The sequence below is a fragment of the Myxocyprinus asiaticus genome, chromosome 19 (genome assembly GCF_019703515.2).
Source record: "Myxocyprinus asiaticus isolate MX2 ecotype Aquarium Trade chromosome 19, UBuf_Myxa_2, whole genome shotgun sequence".
Taxonomy (NCBI): Eukaryota; Metazoa; Chordata; class Actinopteri; order Cypriniformes; family Catostomidae; genus Myxocyprinus; species Myxocyprinus asiaticus.
Genome location: NC_059362.1, coordinates 10,438,317 through 10,462,568, shown reverse-complemented (window position 1 = coordinate 10,462,568; position 24,252 = coordinate 10,438,317). Strand labels below are relative to the sequence as shown.

The 24,252-nt window shown below is 38.9% G+C and overlaps 1 protein-coding gene across 1 annotated transcript in view; it reads right to left on the bottom strand.

The window, feature by feature from the left end:
• Positions 1–24,252, bottom strand: part of nt5dc1 (5'-nucleotidase domain containing 1) — an 81,495-nt gene that overhangs the window by 20,419 nt on the left and 36,824 nt on the right. The window contains exons 7-8 of the mRNA XM_051645518.1: positions 5,790–5,964; positions 2,907–3,004 (exon numbers count right to left, since the gene is read on the bottom strand). Coding sequence (XP_051501478.1) covers positions 2,907–3,004; positions 5,790–5,964 — 273 coding nt within the window. The remainder of the gene's footprint in view (positions 1–2,906; positions 3,005–5,789; positions 5,965–24,252) is intronic.

Below are 24,252 nucleotides of genomic sequence, written 5' to 3'. Positions count from 1 at the left end.
ATATTGATAGGATATTGGTCTTGGCAGACTAAATCTGCTATACTGCTGCTGCAGAGCAAGTATGGAGGCTTGCTACTCCTAGAAAAACATACATACAGAGTTAGCATGTGGACATGCTGCTGCTGCTGCACAATGAGACAAAATGCAAGACATGCTACATCAAGAATAAATAGACATAAACAATCCCCGTGTAGCAGATCTAGACAAGTGGAAGCTGGGGTGGAGGTGGGTTTCAGCTAAAAAAACTCTCACAGCGCACTGCAGAGAAACCATCTTAACTGCAAAATTGAGCCACTTAAATGAAACTCTAGGCGGGAGATGCAAGATGATTGGCTATCCGATACAAGTCAGAGAACCAATCAGCTTACACCATGTGAGCCGATTGGCTTAACATGTCACATGTGAGTTATGTTTGGGGGAAAAACAGACCAAAATGTAAGTCGTTATTTAGAGAAAATCTCTTCTTGACTTAGATTAATGGACAAACTCTTTTTAAATTAGATCTTTACAATGAATCAATTACTCCAGTTCATAAATTCCAGTCTAAATTATTTGTTCACGAATCATACATCGCTACTTCAAGTCATCATGATTTTCAGTGAGTAACAACTTACATTTGGTTTGTAAGAAAGTCATATGGCTTTGGAACAACATGAGGGCGAGGAAATCATAATAAAACTTCAAGTTTAAGATGAACTATCATTTTAAAGAAAAGAAAAAAAAGGAAGAAGGAAAAGACCAAATGGCTTTGCAAGAGGATGATTAAACTCTGTTCTGGTTCTCCTGCAAGATGAACCAGAGTCAGATAAACAGAAATGATGGATTTGGGAGTATAAAATATAATACTTTAGCTTTAGAAACTTCCACCAATCCCTGCCATATACTGTACATCCAGAACATGAAGACACAGACACACACGTACAGCGCAACAGCTGTGAGATTTAAAATTCACTTGTGTCCTCTTCTGTTTTGTTACATAACTTCACCCTTGCCAAAATACCCTTGAAACATTTGTATCTGAACAAAAATTGTGACTCAATTTCTGATGACAAAAAGGCAGGGAGCATGACAATAGAAGCCCTGAGAGATAAACAACTGGCATCAGCTTTTTCAGCAGAAATAGTTGTGTTAAATGTATCACGTGTAAGAAATAAGAAATCATTAACATATTGTTTGGAAAGTATGACTAGGGTTGGGAATTACGTTTTTTTTTTTTTTTTTTTTTTTTTTTTTTCTTATTCAGAATGGTTTCCATTTTAAAAAATAACTGGAACTGAATTTTTTATGACAAAATTATTTTAGGACGTTTAGTGATAACCATCTTTGAATGTCTGCATTTCTGGAATGCAACAACAAACATAAAGGCCAACCAGTGTAGTCGGAGCCATACATTAATCACTCTTATAAGCTGGTTCTTTTTAATAAATCAGTCAAAAAGACTCATGAATCAGTGTCGAACTCATGAGTTCCCATTTTGAATCAGTCTATTGTTCATTCATAATATACTATATGGCCAAGAGTATCTGGACACCCCCCTTCATATTAATGAGTTTGGTTCCTCCATTAATTTCATTGAAGACAAATCATAATGCTACTGAATCTAATGGCATTTTAGAGCATTGTGTGCTTTCAACTTTGAGGTAACAGTTTGGGGAGAGCTGTTTACAGCGTGACAATGACCATGTGCATATAGCAAGGTCCATAAAATATTAATGTAACGAGTCTCATGTGGACAAATTTGACTGGCCTGCACAAAGTCCTGAAACACACTGGACATATTTGGGGTGAACTGGAAGGCCAACTGTGAGCCAGGCCTCATCGCCAAACATCAGTGCATGACCTCACTGATGCTAGTGTCTAAATGGGAGAAAATTCCTGCAGCCATGTTACATACTGTATATTGTATTGTGGAAAGCTCCCAGAAGAGTGGATGCTGTTTTTGCAGGAAAGGGGGAATTGATTCCAACTTCCGATATATAGTTTTTTTTTTTTATAGTTTATGGCCATTATCACAGGTAAAACTCAATGTGGGAATCCATAGAACTTTATTTACTGAACAGAACTGCAGCTCTGTATACTGCCAGTCAAAACTCAATGTGAGCTTGCCGTTAAAGCCACACGGTTGCGTGTCTCACGCCCTGTGAACACAATATGAAACAGACTTACCTGAGGGCGTAACGGCTAGTTTTCGCATGTGACATGATTAACAGTGTTAACTCAAGAAGAAACTCAATGTCAAGAGGCTTAAGGGTATTTTAAACAATATGTGGTAAAGACAAGCTTTTGCAATCTAGGAAATATGTAGCTCAAACGCAACAATGCCCGTAACTGCATCAGCTCAATGCAAAATAAAAAAACAAGTATTTCAGAATAATGTGATTACTGTAAATATTGTATTCCATGTTGCATTTAAGTGAAAGTTTAAAAGAAATAAATAAAATGGCTTTTATTTCTCTAGATATTGTATGCACAATTGTTAAATTCAAATGTAGTGTACAATCAAAACTTAGTACTGAACACATTTTAGCTAAACTTGACTTCACCTCAACAACATTATGCAATTTGAGTTATTAAATCATTTTCCAGATTACTCGATTAATCGTCTGAATAATCTTCAGATTACTTGATAAAAAAAAAAAAATCAATAGTGACAGCCCAAGTGAATTCATAAAGCAATATGAAGAAAACACTTCATTATATCACTACAAAAAACTGAGGTTAATTGTTAAAAGCTGAACTTTTTTAGTATTTTCACATAAAAAACCATCTGTGTGGAAGTAATGTTTGTTGGCAAAGTTGTTATAGCATGTTAGTACTATTATACAGAATATTAAATATAACATGTAAGAGTAAGACTGCACTTCTGTGTGTGTGTGTGTGTGTGTGTGTGTGTGTGTGCTACTCACCTAGTGTTCTGAAAGGTCTTTGCTGTGGAACAAGAGAGAAGAATCCAGGCTTCAGAGCATTAGTGATAATGATGTCAAACAGCTCCTCAAAGTCCTTCCTGCAAAAATCAGACTGAATAAACTTGTGACACACTCCATCAAAATGAGTCGTAGGTTGCAATGGGCCGTTTTTGGAAAAACATGAAAATTTGGACAAAAACTAGATTTTAGACCGTTTTGGGTTATTTATTGTTTTTGATACAACAAAGTCTTAAGCCCCGTTCACACTGTCAGTGATTTTTGGAGACTATTCATTTTCAGTGAGAGCTGGCTACTTCTGGTGATACGAGTGAAAGGATGTGGGTGTGACAAGAGACGCGACAAAGTTGAGAAAAGTTTAACTTTATGAAAATGCGGAGCGCAGCGACTACCAATGAGAGAAGACAGTGGAGCTCACGTCATATGTCTCCTTTGAGATAATGGAGCCGAGTGCATGAAAGACATGGGAGTTGTTGTTGTCATCGATTTCACTGTTCTATATAATTTGTCTGTAACCACATACATGGATATAAACTCACTGAGCACTTTATTAGGAACACTATGGTCCTAATAAATTGCCCAACGTGGTCTTCTGCTGTTGTAGCCCATCCGCCTCAAGGTTTGACTGTTGTGCATTCTGAGATGCTATTCTGCTCACTGCAATTGTACAGAGTGGTTATCTGAGTTACCGTAGCCTTTCTGTCAGCTCAAACCAGTATGGCCGTTCTCTGTTGACCTCTCTCATCAGCAAGCATTTCCATCCGCAGAACTGACGCTCACTGGATGTTTTTTGTTTTTGGCACCATTCTGAGTAAACTCTAGTGACTGTTGTGCGTGAAAATCCCAGGAGATCAGCAGTTACAGAAATACTCAAACCAGACCATCTGGCACCAACAATCATACCACGGTTGAAATCACTGAGATCAAATTTTTTCCCCATTCTGATGGTTGATGTGAACATTAGCTGAAGCTCCTGACCAGTATCTGCATGATTATATGCATTGCACTGCTGCCACATGATTGGTTGATTAGATCATTGCATGAATAAGCAGGTATACAGTTGTTCCTAATAAAGTGCTAAGTAAGTGTAATAAAACAATGATGCGTGAAAAAATGTGTCAGAAATGTATGGCATTTTGAGTGAGTTTGATTGATACAATGAAAGTTCGTTCATTGATATGATTGTGCCTTGCTGCAGTTTACACCACTTTCCCCTCTAGAATGCTTATTTTTAGCGGCAAGTAAACTGACTTCCTATCAAATTGGATGATGCATCAGAAATTGCCGGCATTGTGAGTGAGTTTCCTTCATACATTAATAGATTGTTTGTCTTGTTCATGATATGATGCATTGAGCACAGCTGCAGTTTATATAAATACACTCTTTCTTGCAGAGGCAAAACAAATGGTTCCTAGTCAAATAAGAATGATATCTTAATTTTACCAGAAATGTATCTTATCTGTTATCATATTTTCTAAAGTATGGCAGCCGGCCAATAGCGTTAGAGCGACAGCAGTAGGAACACCCACTAATGACACAGATTACAAAGACTAGCGCATCTAGTGACAAAATCGCTGACATGTGAACAGGGCTTTTAAATTATGTCAGCGTTATCATGAAATTCAAACTATAAAGTTTTTTTTTATGCAGTATGTCAAATCGCTTCAGCTGCTGTCAGTTTAAACGGGAGCGCTGCATGCTATATGCAGACGCTATGTCTCTCCTCTGATCGGCGCTCCATATTTACCTCAGGATAGTTATCCAATGTCCATAGTTAGCAAGGTTGAAAAACTCTGGAGAAGAGAATATACATAGCTAAAATAAAAGGAACGAAAACGAAAACCGGAAACGAACGAATTTTTGCAGAACGTAATCGAAAATGGGAACGAAGTCAGTTTCAATTGTTCCGGAGTGAAAATGTCATTTTAAATTCTGGTAACCGTTTATAACAGTTTCATTTCGTTCCAATAATTTTTTCATGAAACCAAACGCCAAAGGGTTTATTCCAGTAAATGTTTGGAATGACACCACTTCGCCCTGCCCGAAAAACATGTGTTTTGATCCTGAAGGAAGCTGCTGCTGCGTCACACATTTCTTTGCCTAATTGTCCACTGTGTATGTCGCATTCTGTGGATGAAGATTTTAGCCACTGAGCCACTGTATAAATCACAAAATGTGATTCTCGGTCAATGTGACTCAAAATTATAGAGTGGATCATATTTGTAGAGAGATGTGTGCATGTGTATATATAGGATTCTTCAATTAGGGGCACTTTTGACAACGTCAAATCTTGGAAATGAACATTCTTCGAACAATTCTTCTACTGTTAAAGCATTTATGTTCTGGAAAAAAAAAACTTGATTATGGCCTTAAATGGCCTTCAAGTGGACTCTGGTATGGATATTTGATAACATGAGTGAGAATAATGAAATTTTTCACTTTTTGGAGAAAAAGTTGGATAAGCCTTGGAATTGCTAACACAAGTTATCTTTGCATTCACTTCAGCATTCAGTTAACTTTGAACTTAAAAAATGAAACTAGGCTAATGTTTTCCTTGGATTAAAGACAAACCCCAACAGGTGTGCTGTGGGCAGTGTCTGAAATTATTTATGTTGGCTGAACTGTCCATCAAAGCAAGAATTTTGTGTCTGTGTGTGTGTTAATGCACACTAATGACCAATATGGGCATAAATGTCTCTACGCTCTACAACAAAACACGGTATGCTGCAAATTTAGACTTCAACTACTTAAAGTGAGCAAAAAAAATCACTTTGAAAAATCTGTTTTTAGATTTCTTTTCATTTCCATTATGGATATGGCCGTTTTCCTTGTCTTTGTACATCTGTGCATGTATGTAAAACTCACCCCAGTATGTGCTCACACACTAGTCTGCAGTAATCAGAGTGTGAGCTCGTGATGAGCAGCAGGATTTTACCGCTGTTTTTCATGGTCCTCAACCATCTCTTCACCGCATCTGAGCAGGGCTGCAGGTAACGGCCGGGATTACGTTTCACACTAGGGAAATACGTCCCTGCATCCTCTAAACATCCAACACAAACACATATACAAATGCATCAGACTTTGCACTCAATAACCATCAATCACTGACCATAACTTTTCAAGAGCTGTAACGACACCATTCTGGGGGCAAAAAGCAATATTTTCCTTTAATGGCCATTTAAAAGTAGCAGTGTAAATATAAAATGTAAATTGTAAAATGTAAAAAATATAAAATGTATATTACATATATGTGACGAGGAGGAGGGCGTGGCCGGGCCGTGAGGGTGCACGGCCGGCGCTGAGTCAATTAATCAGCGGGAGAGAGATGTAAAGAGGAGCCGGAGACAGAGGAACTGCTGCCAACCGCCAAGAAAGGGGAGGAGCTGTTCCGTACGCCAGGGGTTGGAGGACTCACTGCCGTCCGCCTGGGGAGGAGTGGCTGTCGTCCGCCGGAGGGCAGAGGACCAGGCGACGGTGTGTCCGGGGACCGGCGAGCAAGTTTTTCACTCTCTCTCCTCTCTCTGTTTCCCTCCTGCTCGCCTTCCACCCCACCACCCCCCCCCCCCCCCAGATTCCCAGGAGGTGGGGTGGACCATCGGCTGGCAGAACAGCCGGAAGGGCAGCGTCTCCCCTCCAGAGATGTGGGGGGGGGCAGTAGGGGAGAGTAGACCAGTCCGGATGGCACCCCAGCCTGAATTGGGCGGGGGAAGAGTGTGACGAGGAGGAGGGTGACGAGGAGTAGGGCATGGCCGGGCCGTGAGGGGGCATGGCTAGGCCGTGAGGGTGCACGGCGGCACTGAGTCACATAATCAGCAGGAGAGAGAGATAAAGGGGAGCCGGAGATGCCATTTAGAGAGAGAGAGAGAGAAAGAGAGAGACACACACATGCGGCCACTGCAGATGTTGCTATGTACCCATTTTTTGGAGCTCAAACAAACAGATCTTGTTCTGATAGCGTCAGAGATTCCCAGTGTTTATACTTTTTAGGGAAATCAACTTGCAAACGGCTTAATAATAGTTCTCTGCATATTAAGCTGGGACAGGAGTATTTTAACATTGAAAAAACTACAAACTTCAGCTTTAACCTGCCTTTCTGTCTGACCTAACCCTGCTCATATGGTTTACATCAATCACACACATATACCTCATGCTCAAAGAGTTTTCCACAGCTCACATGTCTAGAACAAATGTTCACACACAGTTTTGTGTAATCTCAGGTCCCCTTGAGCATCACACCGAAACCACATTCAGCCCTTTACATTACACAAACACACTGAACTCAAACTCTCCTTCTAAACATTCAGATTTAAACAAATCTGTACAATAAATCTTCAAATGTTTAACTCTGAAGCTGAAAAATTCTCTGCAAGCTGCTGCGTGAGACAGTCTGCTCCAATTAGAATTTACAAACAAAATATACCCATATATACATTTCTTGAGACATAAAACCAAAGAGCAGTAAGGAGACAGTCACTGGAGTGTGTAAGTGGCTGAGTTGTTAGTAAAAGCATCAGTATATACAGGGTTGCGAGCTTACTAAAACAGGAAGTGGGTTGTGCTTGCCTGGAGTGCAGGAATGTGCCCCATATGCGAGAAGTACCGTGTCTTTATTTCATGCGCAGGAGAAAAGGAGACTTATGAAAACAGGCATTTTCACAAGCCTTCAGTTTATACTGGCAAATACTGCTGCACCACATACACACATACTGTATACACAGCCACATCTCAGAGCCTTCAACTCATCTCACACATTTACGGTGAGGTCTCTCAGCTTACCTCATTTTGAGTTCAACATACAGGAGGTAAACACAGAATTCTTCTGAGAAGGGTTTTAAAGTGTGTGTGTGTATATATATATATATATATATATACAGTAAATACAGCTCTGGAAAAAATTAAGAGACCACTGCAAAATGATCAGTTTCTCTGGATTTACTATTTATAGGTATGTGTTTGAATAAAATGAAAATTTTTGTTTTATTCTATAAAAGCACTGACAACATTTCTCCCAAATTCCAAATAAACATATTGTCATTTAGAGCATTTATTTGCAGAAAATGACAACTGGTCAAAATAACAAAAAAGATGCCGTGTTTTCAGACCTCGAATAATGCAAAGAAAACAAGTTCATATTCATTTTTAAACAACACAATACTAATGTTTTAACATTAAATCAATATTTGGTGAAATAACCCTGTTTTTTAATCATAGCTTTCTTGCATCTTGGCATGCTCTCTACCAGTCTTTCACATTGCTGTTGGGTGACATTATGCCACTCCTGGCGCAAAAATTCAAGCAGCTCGGCTTTGTTTGATGGCTTGTGGCCATTCATCTTCCTCTTGATCACATTCTAGAGTTTTCAATGGGGTTCAGGTCTGGAGATTTGGCTGGCCATGACAGGGTCTTGATCCATTGGTCCTCCATCCACACCTTGATTGACCTGACTGTGTGGCATGGAGCATTGTCCTGCTGGAAAAAACAATCCTCAGAGTTGGGGAACATTGTCAGAGCAGAAGGAAGCAAGTTTTCTTCCAGGATAACCTTGTACATGGCTTGATTCATGCGTTCTTCACAAAGAAGAATCTGCCCGATTCCAGCCTTGCTGAAGCACCCCCAGATCAACACTGATCCTCCACTTGGTCGTCTAATGTTTAGACAGAGACCTGGAAAGGTCTTCAAGCCACAGTGTCTCGCACCCACTGTGAAATTTGGTGTAGGCCTGGTGAAGATTAAATCAATCTTGTTTTTTCAAGCGGGACGATGCCACAAGCCATCAAACAAAGCCGATCTGCTTGAATTTTTGCACCAGCGGTGGCATAAAGTCACCCAACAGCAATGTGAAAGACTGATAGAGAGAGTATGCCAAGACACATGAAAGCTGTGATTGAAAATCAGGGTTATTCCACCAAATATTGATTTCTGAACTCTTCCTAAGTTAAAACATTAGTATTGTACACTATCGAGGTCTGAAAACACGGCATCTTTTTTGTTATTTTGACCAGTTGTCATTTTCTGCAAATAAATGCTCTAAAGGACAATATTTTTATTTGGAATTTAGGAGAAATGTTGTCAGTACTTTATAGAATAAAACAAAAATGTTAATTTTACTCAAACACAAACCTATAAATAGTAAATCCAGAGTAACTGATCATTTTGCAGTGGTCTCTTAATTTTTACCAAAGCTGTATATACGTATATACAGTATATTAAGGGCAGTACTAAATAAAACAAATATTTGACAAAGACAAAATAATCCCTGAATTTACACAAATTATACTTTTATCTACATAACATATTAAATAGTTGTTAAAGAGTTTAACTTAATTAAAATAGGTGCATTTAAATTACAGTGCCACAAGAAATGTTCAATGATTTACCTTAAGGAAAAAAGGTTCTGTTTGTATTCAGTTATATCACCCAGACTGCAAATTTGCACAAAATAAAAAGAAGCTTCAACATACAAAACAAACAGAAGCCTGAGAGTAGGGTCATCCTACAATATTTATATGACAGTACTGCCCCCATGAGGCGAACATGCCATTTTAGTCCTACACTTGCTTAAAAGTCTTCAAATTTTTTTATTTTTTTTTTAATGCACCCACACTTTTACATTACTACCTATAAAGGGGGGACCCATTCAGACATTCTTAATATGTCTTATCATCAATGTTTGGCTTATTACATAGCAAAACATTCCAAGATATGCCAGTTTTTGCATCTGTCTGTTATTAAAGGGACAGTTTACCCAAAAATTAAATTCCTCCCCTCAGGCCATCTAAGAAAAAAAAGTGATGATTGCCAATTGCCTTAGCAATCCTCTATGTATTTAAAGTATGTAATATACGTAGGTTACATTTTACAATGCCCAGAAATCACATGTAATGTCCTGTCAGTTGTCTATGTCTTTGTATTTATTTGTCTATATGTTTCTATTGAAAAAAAAAAAAAAAAAAAAAGCTCCAAAAATGATTACTTTTATGCAGACTTTATCTCCTCTTTGGAGCTTCAAAGGCCTGATCGCCATTCATTTGCATTGTATGGACCTACAGAGCTGAGATACTCTTAGAAAAATCTTTGTTTGTGTTCTGCAGAAGAAATTAAGTCATACACATCTTAGATGGAATGAGGGTGTGTAAATGATGAGAGAATTTTCATTTTTTGGTGTTAAAAGTGACTTCAATGTGGAAAAATTTCTTGACACTGACAGAACACATTTTTTGTTGTATTTTTATGAATTCTCAGCTGCTCTATCAAAAATGTATTTTGATACTTTTAACCTTCTAAATTCTACAATTACATTAGCACTCATTTAGTAAAATCATATAACTCAGCCTTCAACCCCCAAAATAGTTTTAAGAAAAACTACTTTGTTACATTAAAAAATACTGAATATTGGACCCAGATCTGCACCTCAATCAAAGACCACATTTACACCTGGTATTAAGATGCATCTTGGGTGATTCGATCACATGTTGTCAGACGAGACACATCGCTGTTTACACCTAGTTGCTTAAATGAGTCTGAAAATTAAACCACTTGTGTTCAGATTTTGAGGGGAGGGTCTCTGATTTAATGATCTGATCTTGTAAACCATTTGTAAATAGGGTCAAAGGCCCCATTTCCTCCTGGTATTAAGATGCGCTTTTTGGTGATCCGATCAAGTGGTCAGCACTAAATACAGGTAGAAAAGGGGTCCAAAATGTTTTTGAACAGATCACCGAAACCACATATGGAGGTATTCAAAACACGTCATGACGTCGCATTTGAGGTCTAAAAATCATCCATCCTGAATGCACCACCCCTCAACCATCAATCAACCGCTGCACTAAAACAAGAGTTTTTTTTTTCTTTGAAGTTTTTTTTACTTTAAAAGGAAATAAGAGTCCGATCGGAAAATTTGAAAAAGCGAATACATACACAAGCATGAGAACTTCATGAATCTTCTACAGTGTGTCTGATATCAATATGTAGATCAAATTTCAGCTACATCTGGGAGAAAAAGTGTGTCGTTTTTTTGTTTGTCTTTTATGATTTGTTTTGCGGTTTACTGTCACGCAGTAGCACACTGATGTAGTGATTGATGGATGTCCTCATTAAATCAGAGACCCTCCTCTCGAAATCCGAACACAAGTGGTCACAGAAGACGCATCTGAGATGCATAGTAATACCAGGTGGAAACAGGAATGCGTCTTGGCTGACCACATGTGATCAGATCACAGAGAACGCATCTTAATACCAGGTGGAAACAGGGCCAATAAGTCCATCCTGATCCTCTCCAAAACTGACCATTCATCCTAAGTGGAGTTTGGAAGCAACGCCCCCCAGTGGCCAATGTTTTACTACCCTGGTTTCAGGCATTCCTGTGGACATCAATTAGACACGTGCCACCAACCTAAACATTGTTGTGGACCAGGTACATCATGGTATGGTAGTGGTATTTCCTGACAGCGTTGGCATCTTTCAGCAGGATATTGCTCCCTGCCACACTGTACATATTGTTCGGGAATGGTTTGAGAAGCATGAGGTGTTCATTGTGTTGCCCAACACTATAAATGTGTGGTTACATAGGTTTCTGTAATCATAATCACAAAAAACATTGGACCCTGTTTACACCTGAATTTAGTTCTGACCATTTTTGATCACCCAAGATGGATGTTAATAACAGGTGTAAACAGGGTTTAGCAATGAAAAACAATTGCTAGTGTTGTTTGAATATCTGTGCCAACATTTATGCACTTATGTGTGGGCTCAGTTGGTAAGCTGCACGTTTAAAAATAAACAATAATCAATATATATATATGTGTGTGTGTGTGTGTGTGTGTGTGTGTGTGTGTGTGTGTGTGTGTGTGAGGGTTGGGGTCCCCCCTGAGTGTCATGTCTTCCAAAATCATTTACAGGCCCTTTTAAGCAACAGCAGAGAGCGCTCTTGTTTGAGTTGATGCGCACTCACTCCTGCCCCTACCAGCTGATACATGCTACTGCATCCACCTAAAGAGAGACTTTCTGAAACAGACACATGCTACCACAGAACTACTGAATTTACCCAAACTCACACAAAGTTGCGCACAAACGTGCACAAACACACACAGAAAACTTACAAGAGATAATTGATCTAAAGCAACCAAATACAACATACACATACTTCTTGTCCTTAAACTGCTGCAAATAGTTCTACACAATTTGACAGTTAGATCTATCAGGGCCAAAACAATTAGGGAAACAAGAACAGTTTAAAAGTGATAAATATTCCACACAGACAGTGGTGAAAAAGAGGCAAAATATGAGAAAATGGGTAAAGAAATGCGTTTATTTGTTTAATTCTGTTTTTAACTGCATTTGCTCCATACACACAAACAAACACAGAGCCCCAGTGTGACAGCAGGCATGACATCCTCTGGGTGGACCATGATTTTATCCAATGCTCTGATGGGAGCAGTAAGCATTCACAGAAACACTGCATTTCTAACAAACAAAAACAACAATCCTTTGTTGTTTTGAAGACCGAGAGAAGTCAGTGACCACACGCATGCACAATCTTGCACGTTCTCTTGAGAGCGCGTGAGAAAGAACCACTTCTCAAGCGCTCTGATGTGCGCGCCGTCTACAGAGGATCGTCCCAAACTCCCGCAAAAATATAAACGAGGTATAAACTTCTTAATTTAATAGTGAACGCAAAGCGCTCCAGTTTCACTTTAATTTAACGACAGTGTAATGGCAAATGTCCGTTGTCACTGTAGGTTCGTTCACAAAGTGTTAATGACACACAGTGACTACCTGCTCTATTTCTGTGGAGATGATAAAATGCAAGAAACAGAATATCAAAGTCTTCTTTCATGAGAAATAAGGGCTCGTGAGTTAATCGGAGAGCCTTAAAATAATGTGTGAAAGTGAAGAATTTAAGGCAGAAATATTTTACTATTGCATAATATAATATAATATAATATAATATATAAAAGCTATACTGGGTTACAAAGGCTGGGTTACAAAAAAAAAAAAAAAAAAAAAAAACAGTGTGAAAAAGTAAAATGGACCAAAACTAAATCTGACAAATAACAGATAGAGTTATTTAGAACTATTTTGATAAATAAAACAGACAATTAATCATCAAAATCACAATTATTTGTTTGACAATTAATCGTCAGACAAATTTCATATTCATGACAGTCCTAATTTTCATTATTAGGTTCCAACCTTGTAATTTTTTGTTAAAAATGCGTATGAAATTTCAGTGACAACAGCTTGTATCACTATTAAAAATGCAATTTCATGACATCATAAAAATTTATAGAATGTAAAATTTGTCCATTTTAAAAAGCTAAAATGTAGTTAAAATAAGAAGGCAAAATATAAAAATAAAATGTACAATATACTATATTGCGTGAAGTTATATATAGGAAGAGGCCCCCTTTCTCAGTTTGCTTAAAGAGGAATATAGATGTGCATCAAAGTAGTCATGTGACCATGCCTCAACCTTTTTTCCAGTTGCATTACGCTTACATGTCGTCAAAAGTCTGGCGAGTAAAAACAAAAATGTACTAGCCAATGGTGATTCTTTCTCCAACATGATTGTAGAGGGTTGATGGTTATGGTGGCGCTTTTTTAATGGAGAAGTACTTGAGAACATTTCAGAGAAGGTTTAAGCGTGCAAAAATGTCTTTAACAGCTAAAGTACAACACAAAAACATCAGCACTAAAAAAAAATTAAGGAATGTAATAAAAAAAATCACGATAAAATAGTCGAACCTACTAATCGATTATTCAGCTGTTGGCCAACTAGTCAACCTTTTCACATCAAAACTATTCATACCGAGTAGAGGCTGCACGATTTGGTAAAAAGAAATTAGGTGGCAATTATTTGAACAAATATTGTGATTCCGATTTTAACTGCAATATGATAAACATTTAAGGCCTAATATTGCTGCTGCTTGGATATCAAGCCTAAAAGAATAAAAAGGCCAAAAATCACAGCAGCTCACACTAGCTCTGTTTCCATCCATGTTGTGAATTAATGCGAAAAATCGCAAAACATCGCAAAATCTAGTTGCAAATTAAGCAGCGTTTCCATCCCATGTGTTTAAGAGAAGAAAATTGTCACCTCTGAGGAAATTGGCTCAGTATTGAAATGAAAATGGAAGTTGAAACCACTGTGGCTCTTTTATTTGCAGTTTAGAGCCAGCACACAAAACACTCTGATGAACTTCATATTTGCTTGCGTTCAATGGCAGATGCTTTATGTCAGGAACCTAAAGTGTGTCAGACAGTTCTGGGAGGTACTAATAGCCAATCAATCTGATGACAGGCTTTGACATTTTAGAATAGCTAGAGCAACATTTAAGATGCTATGCGATTATATTCTCAGAGCAAATTATGTATTCACATTGCTTGTTGAGGCAGAGTCACATGACTACTTTGATGAACATATATTCCACTTTAAATTCTATCGGAATGTATTTGGTAAATGTCTTTCCATAGTAGTTCATGCGCATGTCTTTTTTCCAAATAAAAAATGTACATGACTTTCTTGGAGTCTTGACTTAAGTCATGACATGACTCCTTGACTTGTCTGCTGCTTTTAAAACAGTGGTCCACCAGATTCTCCAGTCCACTCTCTCTGACCTGGGCATAACAGGAACTTCACTTGGATGGTTTGAGTCGTAGCTCACAGGCACATCCTTCAAGGTCATCTGTAAAGGAGGAGAGGTGTCCAAGTCACACCAGCTGACCACTGGTGTTCCTCAGGGATCAGTGCTTGGACCCCTCCTCTTCTCGATCTACAATACATCACTCCGATAATTAAGGAACATGGCTTTTCCTTCTACTGTTACGCAGATGATACGCAGCTCTACCTGTCATTTCAGCCACACAACCCCACAGTCTCAGGCAGCTCGTATCTCTGCCTGCCTCTTGGAGATTTTGGCCTGGATCAAAGAACGCCACCTTCAGCTCAGCTCAGCCTTGCCAAGCAAACTCCTCTTGATCCCAGCCAACATGTCTGTTGATCACAACTTCAGTATTCATCTTGTTTCAACTACACTAATACCAACCAGGACCACTCAGAACTTGGGAGTGGTGGTAGATGATCAGCTTAACTTCATTGCACACATCTCATCAACTGCCCGGTCTTGCAGATTCACATTTTACAACATCAGGAAAATCAGACCATTCCTGTCTAAATATGTAGCACGAAGCACCTGCTCTGGTCATCTCAAGACTGGACTACTGTAATGCCCTGTTGGCCGGCCTCCCAGCTAGCACGATTAAGCCAATGCAGTTGATCTAGAATGAAGCAGCGTGTCTGGTCTTCAATCAGGCAAAGATCGCTCATGTCATCCCACTCTTGATTTTACTCCACTGGTTTTTTGTGTCATTCTTAAACTGTGACTTAATAGGTGTTAACTCGCTTTACTGTGTTTTAGCGCTGTGCAGGACTGGCCTGAGATGACCTGGGGCCGGTTGCAGAAACATAGCCATTAACTTAAGACTGCATCTAACAATTAGTCTGACTAACTAAAGACGCCATAGAAAGCCTGTTGCATAAAACAAGTGCACAGTTGTCTTTAGTAATTGTGGGAAATTTAAGACACTGAACAGCTTTAAAAAAAATGTCCGACAGTGGACGCTCAATACAGTTTTCATTCGCTGAAAATATTTGCTTATTAGAGGACTACAGTACTCAAAATTATTCTAATGAACAAATGTAGTGATTTTAACCCAAATAATAAAAAACACATGACATTTTGTTACCATTGTTGAAGTCAAAGTCTTCTACAAAGTCTCAACTCAAGCCCCTTTTAGCTCTCAACTGAAGCCCCCACTGGCTCAGCAGACAGTTATTTTCTATGGCAACATGGAATGTTAACAAAAGTTAGCCTAGGGGTGTGCTGTCTTACATTTTAGTCTTAAATTAGATTGATCTAAGTTTCTATGCAACTGACTGAAAAAATTAAGACCAACATTTTAGAAGACTAACTAGTAAGACTAGTCTAAAACAGTTTTATGAGACTAAATGCCAGATGAAGAAACCTGTATGCCACTCTATTCAGAACCAATCACACCACAGTTTATGGGAAGAGAGCAGTTACCTCCTCATAAAGACATGATTCAAAAAGATACTGACCAACAAACTCTAAAGAGTATGCACGCCCAGGGAGACATGCTATTCATCTTGGACAAAATAAAGCTATTTGTATTTTACAGCAACCAAACTGTGTTTAAGCCAAACTGGAACAACGAATCAAGGAATCAGCCAAAAGCTTTACGTCCTGTATAGACCAGGTTACCTGCTGTAGGATCAATTGTATAATGTTTGTATGCAGATGCAGTGACTTTATTTGACTTTGCATCCCTTACTCTGTACACCTGTTTGAACCCTGGAAAAATAGTTTGCAGAAACCACCCCTCACCATTTTTAGCAGCAAGGCCACTAATGAGTGCATGTGTCCCGTGTGGCATTTTACTGTGGTTGCTAAAAGACAAGAGGGAAAGTTAATGTGCAGTCCCTCAGGGCTATCATAAAACCCAGCTGAGGCAAAACACTTTTGAAAAGTCAAACTCTGAGAGACCATCACACGCCACTATGACAGGATATAGCTAAAAAATATTTCATTATATTTTTTAGCCTTTTGGATATATTTGATACATATCTGAATATTTATGTATTTGCTCACACATGGCTTATAAGGGTGACGAACCATCAATTCAACCAAACAAGTAGATTCACAATGTTACACGCAAGAACTGAAATACAGTAAAAATGTAGTTAAAAATAATCAAGGCATGTTTTTCCTCACAGTTTTTCAATAAATGAACACGGAAGAATGCTTATTTAATCATGTATATATAAGTTTGAAATCTGTCATAGCGAGTCTCAGAAGTGTGCATACTACAAAACGGCAACGGGCACGTGCTGCGATCGGAGACTTCTAGCAAACTAGTCACTGACTCAAAGCATTAAAAGTGAAGCGTTTCAGTCGTGTAGTGTGCAAAAGGCTTGGGTATCTTAATAGCCAATTAAAAAAATAGCTGAAAACATTGCAATATTTACGACATCGCTTAATTTTACATTGCCAGCAAAATCATTGTGAATATAAAGTGAATATTCGATGTAAAGCCCAGCCAAATAAGACACATCTGAACATATATAGCTCTTTAACAGTGAACTACTTTCCTTGATTCTCAGGTTTTTCAACAACTGCTACACGAGTTAGAGATCCATTTTGCATGGAAATGCTGAGATGAAATAAAGGTCACGCTTTGATAAAGTGCACCACCATAAGCTCTATCTTTGGAGATTTGTAGAGGTATTGTTTCCTTTGTGTGTACTTAGAATAAAGATCTCATACCAGGCAGGACTATACATTGCACAAGAAATGTGCAATTAAAATCTCAATGGATGAGAAATGATATGAGAGAACAATGGATGGCATACGACATAAAGAGGACGTTGGGTTTTGGGTGGAAGTTGGGAAAGACTTCAGAGTCTCAGACGCCAGTTTCAAAGTCACTCTTCCTTTAACTCATTCCCTTAGGCTGTGGAAAAGTGTGGACGTAGCAATCTGTCATTTCAGAAACCCCAACCAAACCTTCAAATCTCTGAGAGTGAAGGGAAAATTCTTTAGGATTCATGTTTAGTTAAAAAACTCTCAGATGTGGAGAAGGACCTTTATCTTATTTTATCCCACTAAATACTCAGTAAAATAACACATACACACTAAAATCCAGGCCAGTTTGTCATAATTTCTTTCATGTATTGGAATGCACTTTTTTTGCCAAGAAAACTACATTTAATGAAAATAATAAAAACTATTTCTGCCACGTCCGAAATACATTGCTAAAAATGAAAATGTATCCAGTGAATGTGGGGCCAGTGAAAATATTTTCTTGGTAAGTACAAATCTGAATTACAGCAGATAACAATCCTTACCATTAGCCCTGACACTGCTCTAAAGCAACAAGTTGGAGTCGCAACCAAAAGCCCATGGACACGGTGCCATGTCTAAAACACTGACCAACACCCAGACAGAAAATGTCGCTTTAATGGACATAGATTAAGAAGAAATTAACTGGTCCACAAGAGGAGTCCACACAGACCTTGCCCACATGCCATGAAATCAACATGGATTGTGGAAATCCTTCTGATGAATGACTCTGCAATTAAATGATACAATCTCCATAACAATTATTTTCGTTGACGTTGAACTAAGCAAGCCTCCCTTAAACCCAGCCAGTGATGACTGTAACTGCTGTATGAGTCACTAAGATGGTAATTCCTTCTTAAATTAAACACTTTCACCCTCTCACAGTCAGTCATTAAAATATAATGGAAAAGACAGTACTTATGTTAATGACAGACAAAGCAAAATCCACCCCAAATGGAAAGGATTAACTTCTAGAAAGATCTGGATTTGACACAGGATTTGAAATAATGCAGTAAACATATTTGGATATATAAAACCAATGCAATCCAAGCATTTCTAACACAGTTAAACTTTGCCTTCATGTAGAGTTCTTAAACCATAACACCAGGGTGATTATGGACTTTTGTGATTGTATGGGGGGCACATAATCATTTTATAAATGTCTAAAACAAACCAGCAGGTTCAACATGCAATCCAGATGAAGAAAACATTAACAGCATAACTAAGCCAAGCTATTCCCCTCCTTAACACTCTATCAACAATAACTGTTTTGTTCAGGGTAACATGGGTAACTGAACAGATTTACTAGATCTTTAAGCCCTTTGGTTAGTTTTTCAAACCAAAACATCAACCTTGGAACCATGGTTTACAATGCATGTTGAGGCAACAGGGTAAGCGCTGAGTTTATAGTTCATATTTATACATGTATTTAAAGGTAATGTGTGTCATTTCTAACCCACTAGCAGCAAACAAATTTGAAAAAATAATATTCAAATATACAAAAATAACTGTTAAAGGTTTCCCAAACATTCTGCCGGTCTGCCATTGGTCAAACAGGTAGTGCTGGCTCAAACTCACGCCATTGGTTGGGTCAGTGATGCTAATTTAGGCCAATAAAAAAAACAGAGCACTCAATAGCCTATGTAAGCTATGTGAGTTCTACACGTAAATGTAGCGGGATCTCCTGCATCTTTGGTTGTGCAATGTTGACTTTTATGAATGGCCGGAATACATGTAGCCAATGGTAAAGTGTCTCTATCAGTGCGCGTCTTCATAGCACCCCAGACCAAGAAGTTACTCTTGGTAAATTAAATTCTTTGCACCTACATTTCAGCCAAAAAAATTTGAACAGTAACTGTTACTTGATCAGATCCGATAACAGAAACATTGACATGGATAAAGCTGCGTGTATGTACACTCACTGAGCACTTTATTAGGAACACCTGTACACCTACTTATTCATGTGATTATCTAATCAACCAATTGTGTGGCAGCAGTGCAATGCATAATATCATGCAGATATGGGTCAGGAGCTTCAGTTAATGTTCACATCAACCATCAGAATGGGGAAAAAATTTGATCTCAGTGATTTGGAGTGTGGCATATTTGTTGGTGCCAGATGGGCTGGTTTGAGTATTTCTGTAACTGCTGATCTCCTGGGATTTTCACGCACAACAGTCTCTAGAATTTACTCAGAATGGTGCCAAAAACAAAAAACATCCATTGAGCAGCAGTTCTGTGGACAGAAACGCCTTGTTGATGAGAGAGGTCAACGGAGAATTGCCAGACTAGTTTGAGCTGACAGAAAGGCTATGGTAACTCAACCCCTCTGCACAACTGTAGTGAGCAGAATAGCATCTCAGAATGCACAACAGTCAAACCTCGAGGCGGATGGGCTACAACAGCAGAAGACCATGTCAGGCACTTAATTGGGACCATAGTGTTCCTAATAAAGTGTTAAGTGAGTGTCTAAAAATGATGTCTAGCCGGAAAAGAGCTTTCGTTTACAGTTGGTGAGATACTTATTGAGTGAAAACAGTATCGTAACATCCCACACATGCACGCAACAGAGCCACAAATGCACACAACAACCCACAAATACACACAACATATCCACACATGCACACAACAATTCACAAATGCACGCAACAGATCCACACATGCACACATCAATCAGTAGTTTCCTCAATCAGTTTCTACAACCAGTTTTCGTTTTCTGTGGTCATTTTAAGCTTTTTTTTTTCATTGTCTTCTCATGTAGCCATAAGGGAAATACATGGTTGCATCATATATTTACTTCTGTAGTTTGCTATGTACTGGTTTCTTAGTTGGATGTTTATATTTTTGTTATATGTTTATATTGGTCCATGTCATTGGAAAGCGTGACCTGAAGCTCCACCTACTTTGTTTATATTGTTCAGTCAGTTAAGTAAGATCAGTCAACATGAACACACCGGCATGCAGAGCTATTAGCAAGCTGGTGCAAATTTAACTACATCTGTTCGATCGTTCGCGTATTTTCCAAGACCATGTCATGCGAATTTTTTGTTTTTGTTTAACTAGTCTTCAAAAGGAAATCTACTCAAATACTCTCAAAAGCCAATTCACTCATGTGCCATCTGCAGCAATAGCCATTCACACATCTGCCCAAAGTAAGATATGCCTCTCTATTCATCAATCTTTTGTGTGTATTCTGCACATAACTGCACATTTTATAAATCCATCTTTGCAGTAGTATCAGTGTCATCATAAATTACAATAACAGTGGGTAATCAGCACATATTATGGCCACGTATAGCGCGTTTGCTCAATAGTTCCATGAATTCAGAATGTAATCAAGACAAATTAAACATTTTCTACTTTATAAATATTTCTTTAAATCATCAAGTGGTTAAAACAGCTTCTTTTACTGACCTCTTGTGAATTCTACTCAAAGAATGAGGCATAAAGTAATTGATAACACAGTTTAATGTGACATTAGTTAGGTTTTACATGTAGCATCCTCATATTTAAATGCTCCTCTAAACGCCTCCTACAGCGTTGTGGCATGTGTCTGAATGTTCTTGAACAGTACACTGTTGCTCGGCTGTTGTGAACATCTTTTTACCCCTGAATGAAAACTTTAGGGTCCCCCCAGTGAATCTCGGCAATTTCAACCACTGCCTAAAACATACCGTGCAAGTGTGTGAAAGCAAATGCTTTTAACTAAATAAGCTCCATTTCATGTACTGGGTTCCAAAATGTTTGAAAATTGTCGAAAGGTGTGCTATAGTACGCAGTAGCATGTAATGTCTTCTACATTAAATTTTCACTTTCAGGTCAACTACAAGAATTTCAAAGAAATCTTGCTGAGTTAGTTTGTAGAGCCGAGGAGTGCGGGGCCGGGCTGGAATGAGACACACCCGGTCCCCAATCAGCCTGATGGGGCACGCGAGGGATAAAGGCGGCCGGGGACGACAGTTCGAGAGAGAGAGAGAATTGCAGGCAGCTGTACTGTGTGTTTTTGGTTGTGTGTTTTGTTTAAATTGTTTAATAAATTATTATTTAAGTTGTCAAGCCGGTTCTCGCCTCCTCCTTTCCACTAAACCCGCTTACACTGGTGCCAAAACCCGGGAAGGAGGAGGGATTCCCGTCGCGTGGTCCCCGATCACTACTCCACCCTCTCAGGCGGACTGCAGCCGCTCCTCCCCGGGCGGACCGGAGTCAGACCTCCGACCCCCAGCGGACAGAACGCCCCTCCGCGTTCCCGGCGTCCCGTGAGGACTCTCCTCCGCCCCTGGCAGCGGCCCTACCACTCCAGGCGGTCGGGGAGTCGCTTCCCTCCTCCCCCCGCGGACGGCGGTCTTCTCTCGACCCCTCCGCGTTCCCGGGGGACGGCAGGGCACTCCTCCGTGCTCACTGAAATTAGAGACAGGTGTTAGACATAATTTAGCTCAGGTGTAAGCGCCCTTACCGCTTTCTCTCTCTCCGGAGACATGCTTGACCACGCCCCCGCTGCCACATAGTTATAGTTAAACTGTCAAAAAAACTTCACCTAGCTACCTGAATAATAACACATTCAGTTTAATGGCACCAATATTTAAAGGTAACTCTACACCCACCCTGACACAAGACCACTTTAGTATGTGCAACCGGACTGTTTGCGATGCGTCGGTCAAGCATTCGCATCTGGCCTCAGTGGTGTGGTTAATATTGTGTTCTGAGGCATTGTTTTGTTTAGGGTTTTGGTCAGGATTAGAGCACTTCTGAAGTCAAGAGGCTATAATAATTATTAGAAATGACTAAACTCACATAATGACTTGCTTTGAAATCTGTGCCCAGGGTCAAGGCCCAGTTATTGCATGACAGAGAAAGGTTGAGCTTCCATCAATATACAAACATATTCAAATGTGGCCTAATTTGGTAAACAATCACTTCATCCTCTTCAAAAACAAATATTGCCAAACATGTCAGCAAAAATCTCTGAGGTTCAGAAATAGGTTCCTGCTTTAGTTTGACTTTAAAGACCGCATCACTGGCCTGTGTTTGTTTGAGGAATAACAAAGCTGGCATACTTACCTCATAGCCAGTGCTAAAGAGACTACAGCCCAAACAACATCAACTGGAATTTACATTAACTTTATATCAACGCGGTGCATGTTCCCACCCAGAGCTAATTACTGCCATGTTGAACTGAAGGACCTCTACATTAGTCTACTTCTGTAAATGGCCCAAAAACTGTCCTGAAACTATGGATGTGCAAAACAACATATTTTCAACTAGTCAGTGAGTTGCCTAAACGACTAGTCGACTAAATGGAAACACAGAATAATTAGGCTGGTTTCTAGTTCACATTTACATTAAATGCGCTCATGTTCAAAACACAGCTAGATGCAACAGAATGGAACAGAAAGCAGAAATCTTGAGATTGCTTTTCACAGTTGGATTATTTTTTATTTGACATGTCATCCTAAAAACGCAATGCTCATGACAGGACACTCAAAAACAGTTGCTCAACTGCCCAAGGCATCTGTCTGTGTGTGACTTTTAAAGTGGCAATAGGAATTTTCTTTCAGCTAATACAGTTAATTATACAGGGGACCTTCTAACTGGTACATTACAAAATATTCATTTTACAAATTTAATTTTATCATTAGTTTTTTTATAATTTTGGTAAAATTTTAGCTTTTTAAAAATGTACAAATTCCATCAATAAATATGTCTTTAAATTGCACATACACTGGCAGCCAAAAGTTTGGAATAATGTACAGATTTTGCTCTTATGGAAAGAAATTGGTACTTTTATTCACCAAAGTGGCATTCAACTGATCACAATGTATAGTCAGGACATTAATGACATGAAAAATTACTATTACAATCTGAAAAAAATGTTCAGAACTTCTTAAACTACTTCAAAGAGTTATCATCAAAATATCCTCCACGTGCAGCAATGACAGCTTTGCAGATCTGTGGCATTCCAGCTGTCAGTTTGTCCAGATACTCAGGTGACATTTCACCCCACGCTTCCTGTAGCACTTGCCATAGATGTGGCTGTCTTGTCGGGCACTTCTCACGCACCTTACAGTCTAGCTGATCCCACAAAAGCTCAATGGGGTTAAGATCCATAACACTCTTTTCCAATTATCTGTTGTCCAATGTCTGTGTTTCTTTGCCCACTCGAACCTTTTCTTTTTGTTTTTCTGTTTCAAAAGTGGCTTTTTCTTTGCAATTCTTCCCATAAGGCCTGCACCCCTGAGTCTTCTCTTTACTGTTGTACATGAAACTGGTGTTGAGCGGGTAGAATTCAATGAAGCTGTCAGCTGAGGACATGTGAGGCGTCTATTTCTCAAACTAGAGACTCTGATGTACTTATCCTCTTGTTTAGTTGTATCTGGGCCTTCCACATCTCTTTCTCTCCTTGTTAGAACCAGTTGTCCTTTGTCTTTGAAGACTGTAGTGTACACCTTTGTATGAAATCTTCAGGGTTTTTTTGGGCAATTTCAAGTATTGTATAGCCTTCATTCCTTGAAACAATGAGTTTCTAGAGAAAGCTGTTTCTTTTTTGCCATTTTTTACCTAATATTGACCGTAAGACATACCAGTCTATTGCATACTGTGACAACTCAAAAACAAAAACAAAGACAATGTTAAGCTTCATTTAACAAACCAAATAGCTTTCAACTGTGTTTGATATAATGGCAAGTGATTTTCTAGTACCAAATTAGCAATACAGCATGATTACTCAAGGATAAGGTTTTGGAGTGATGGCTGCTGGAAATGAGGCTTGTCTAGATTTGATCAAAAACGACTTTTTTCAAAATAGTGATGGTGGTGTTTTTTTTTCATCAGTAATGTCCTGACTGTACTTTGTGATCAGTTGAATGCCACTTTGGTGAATTAAAGTACCAATTTCCTTTTGAAACAGCAAAATC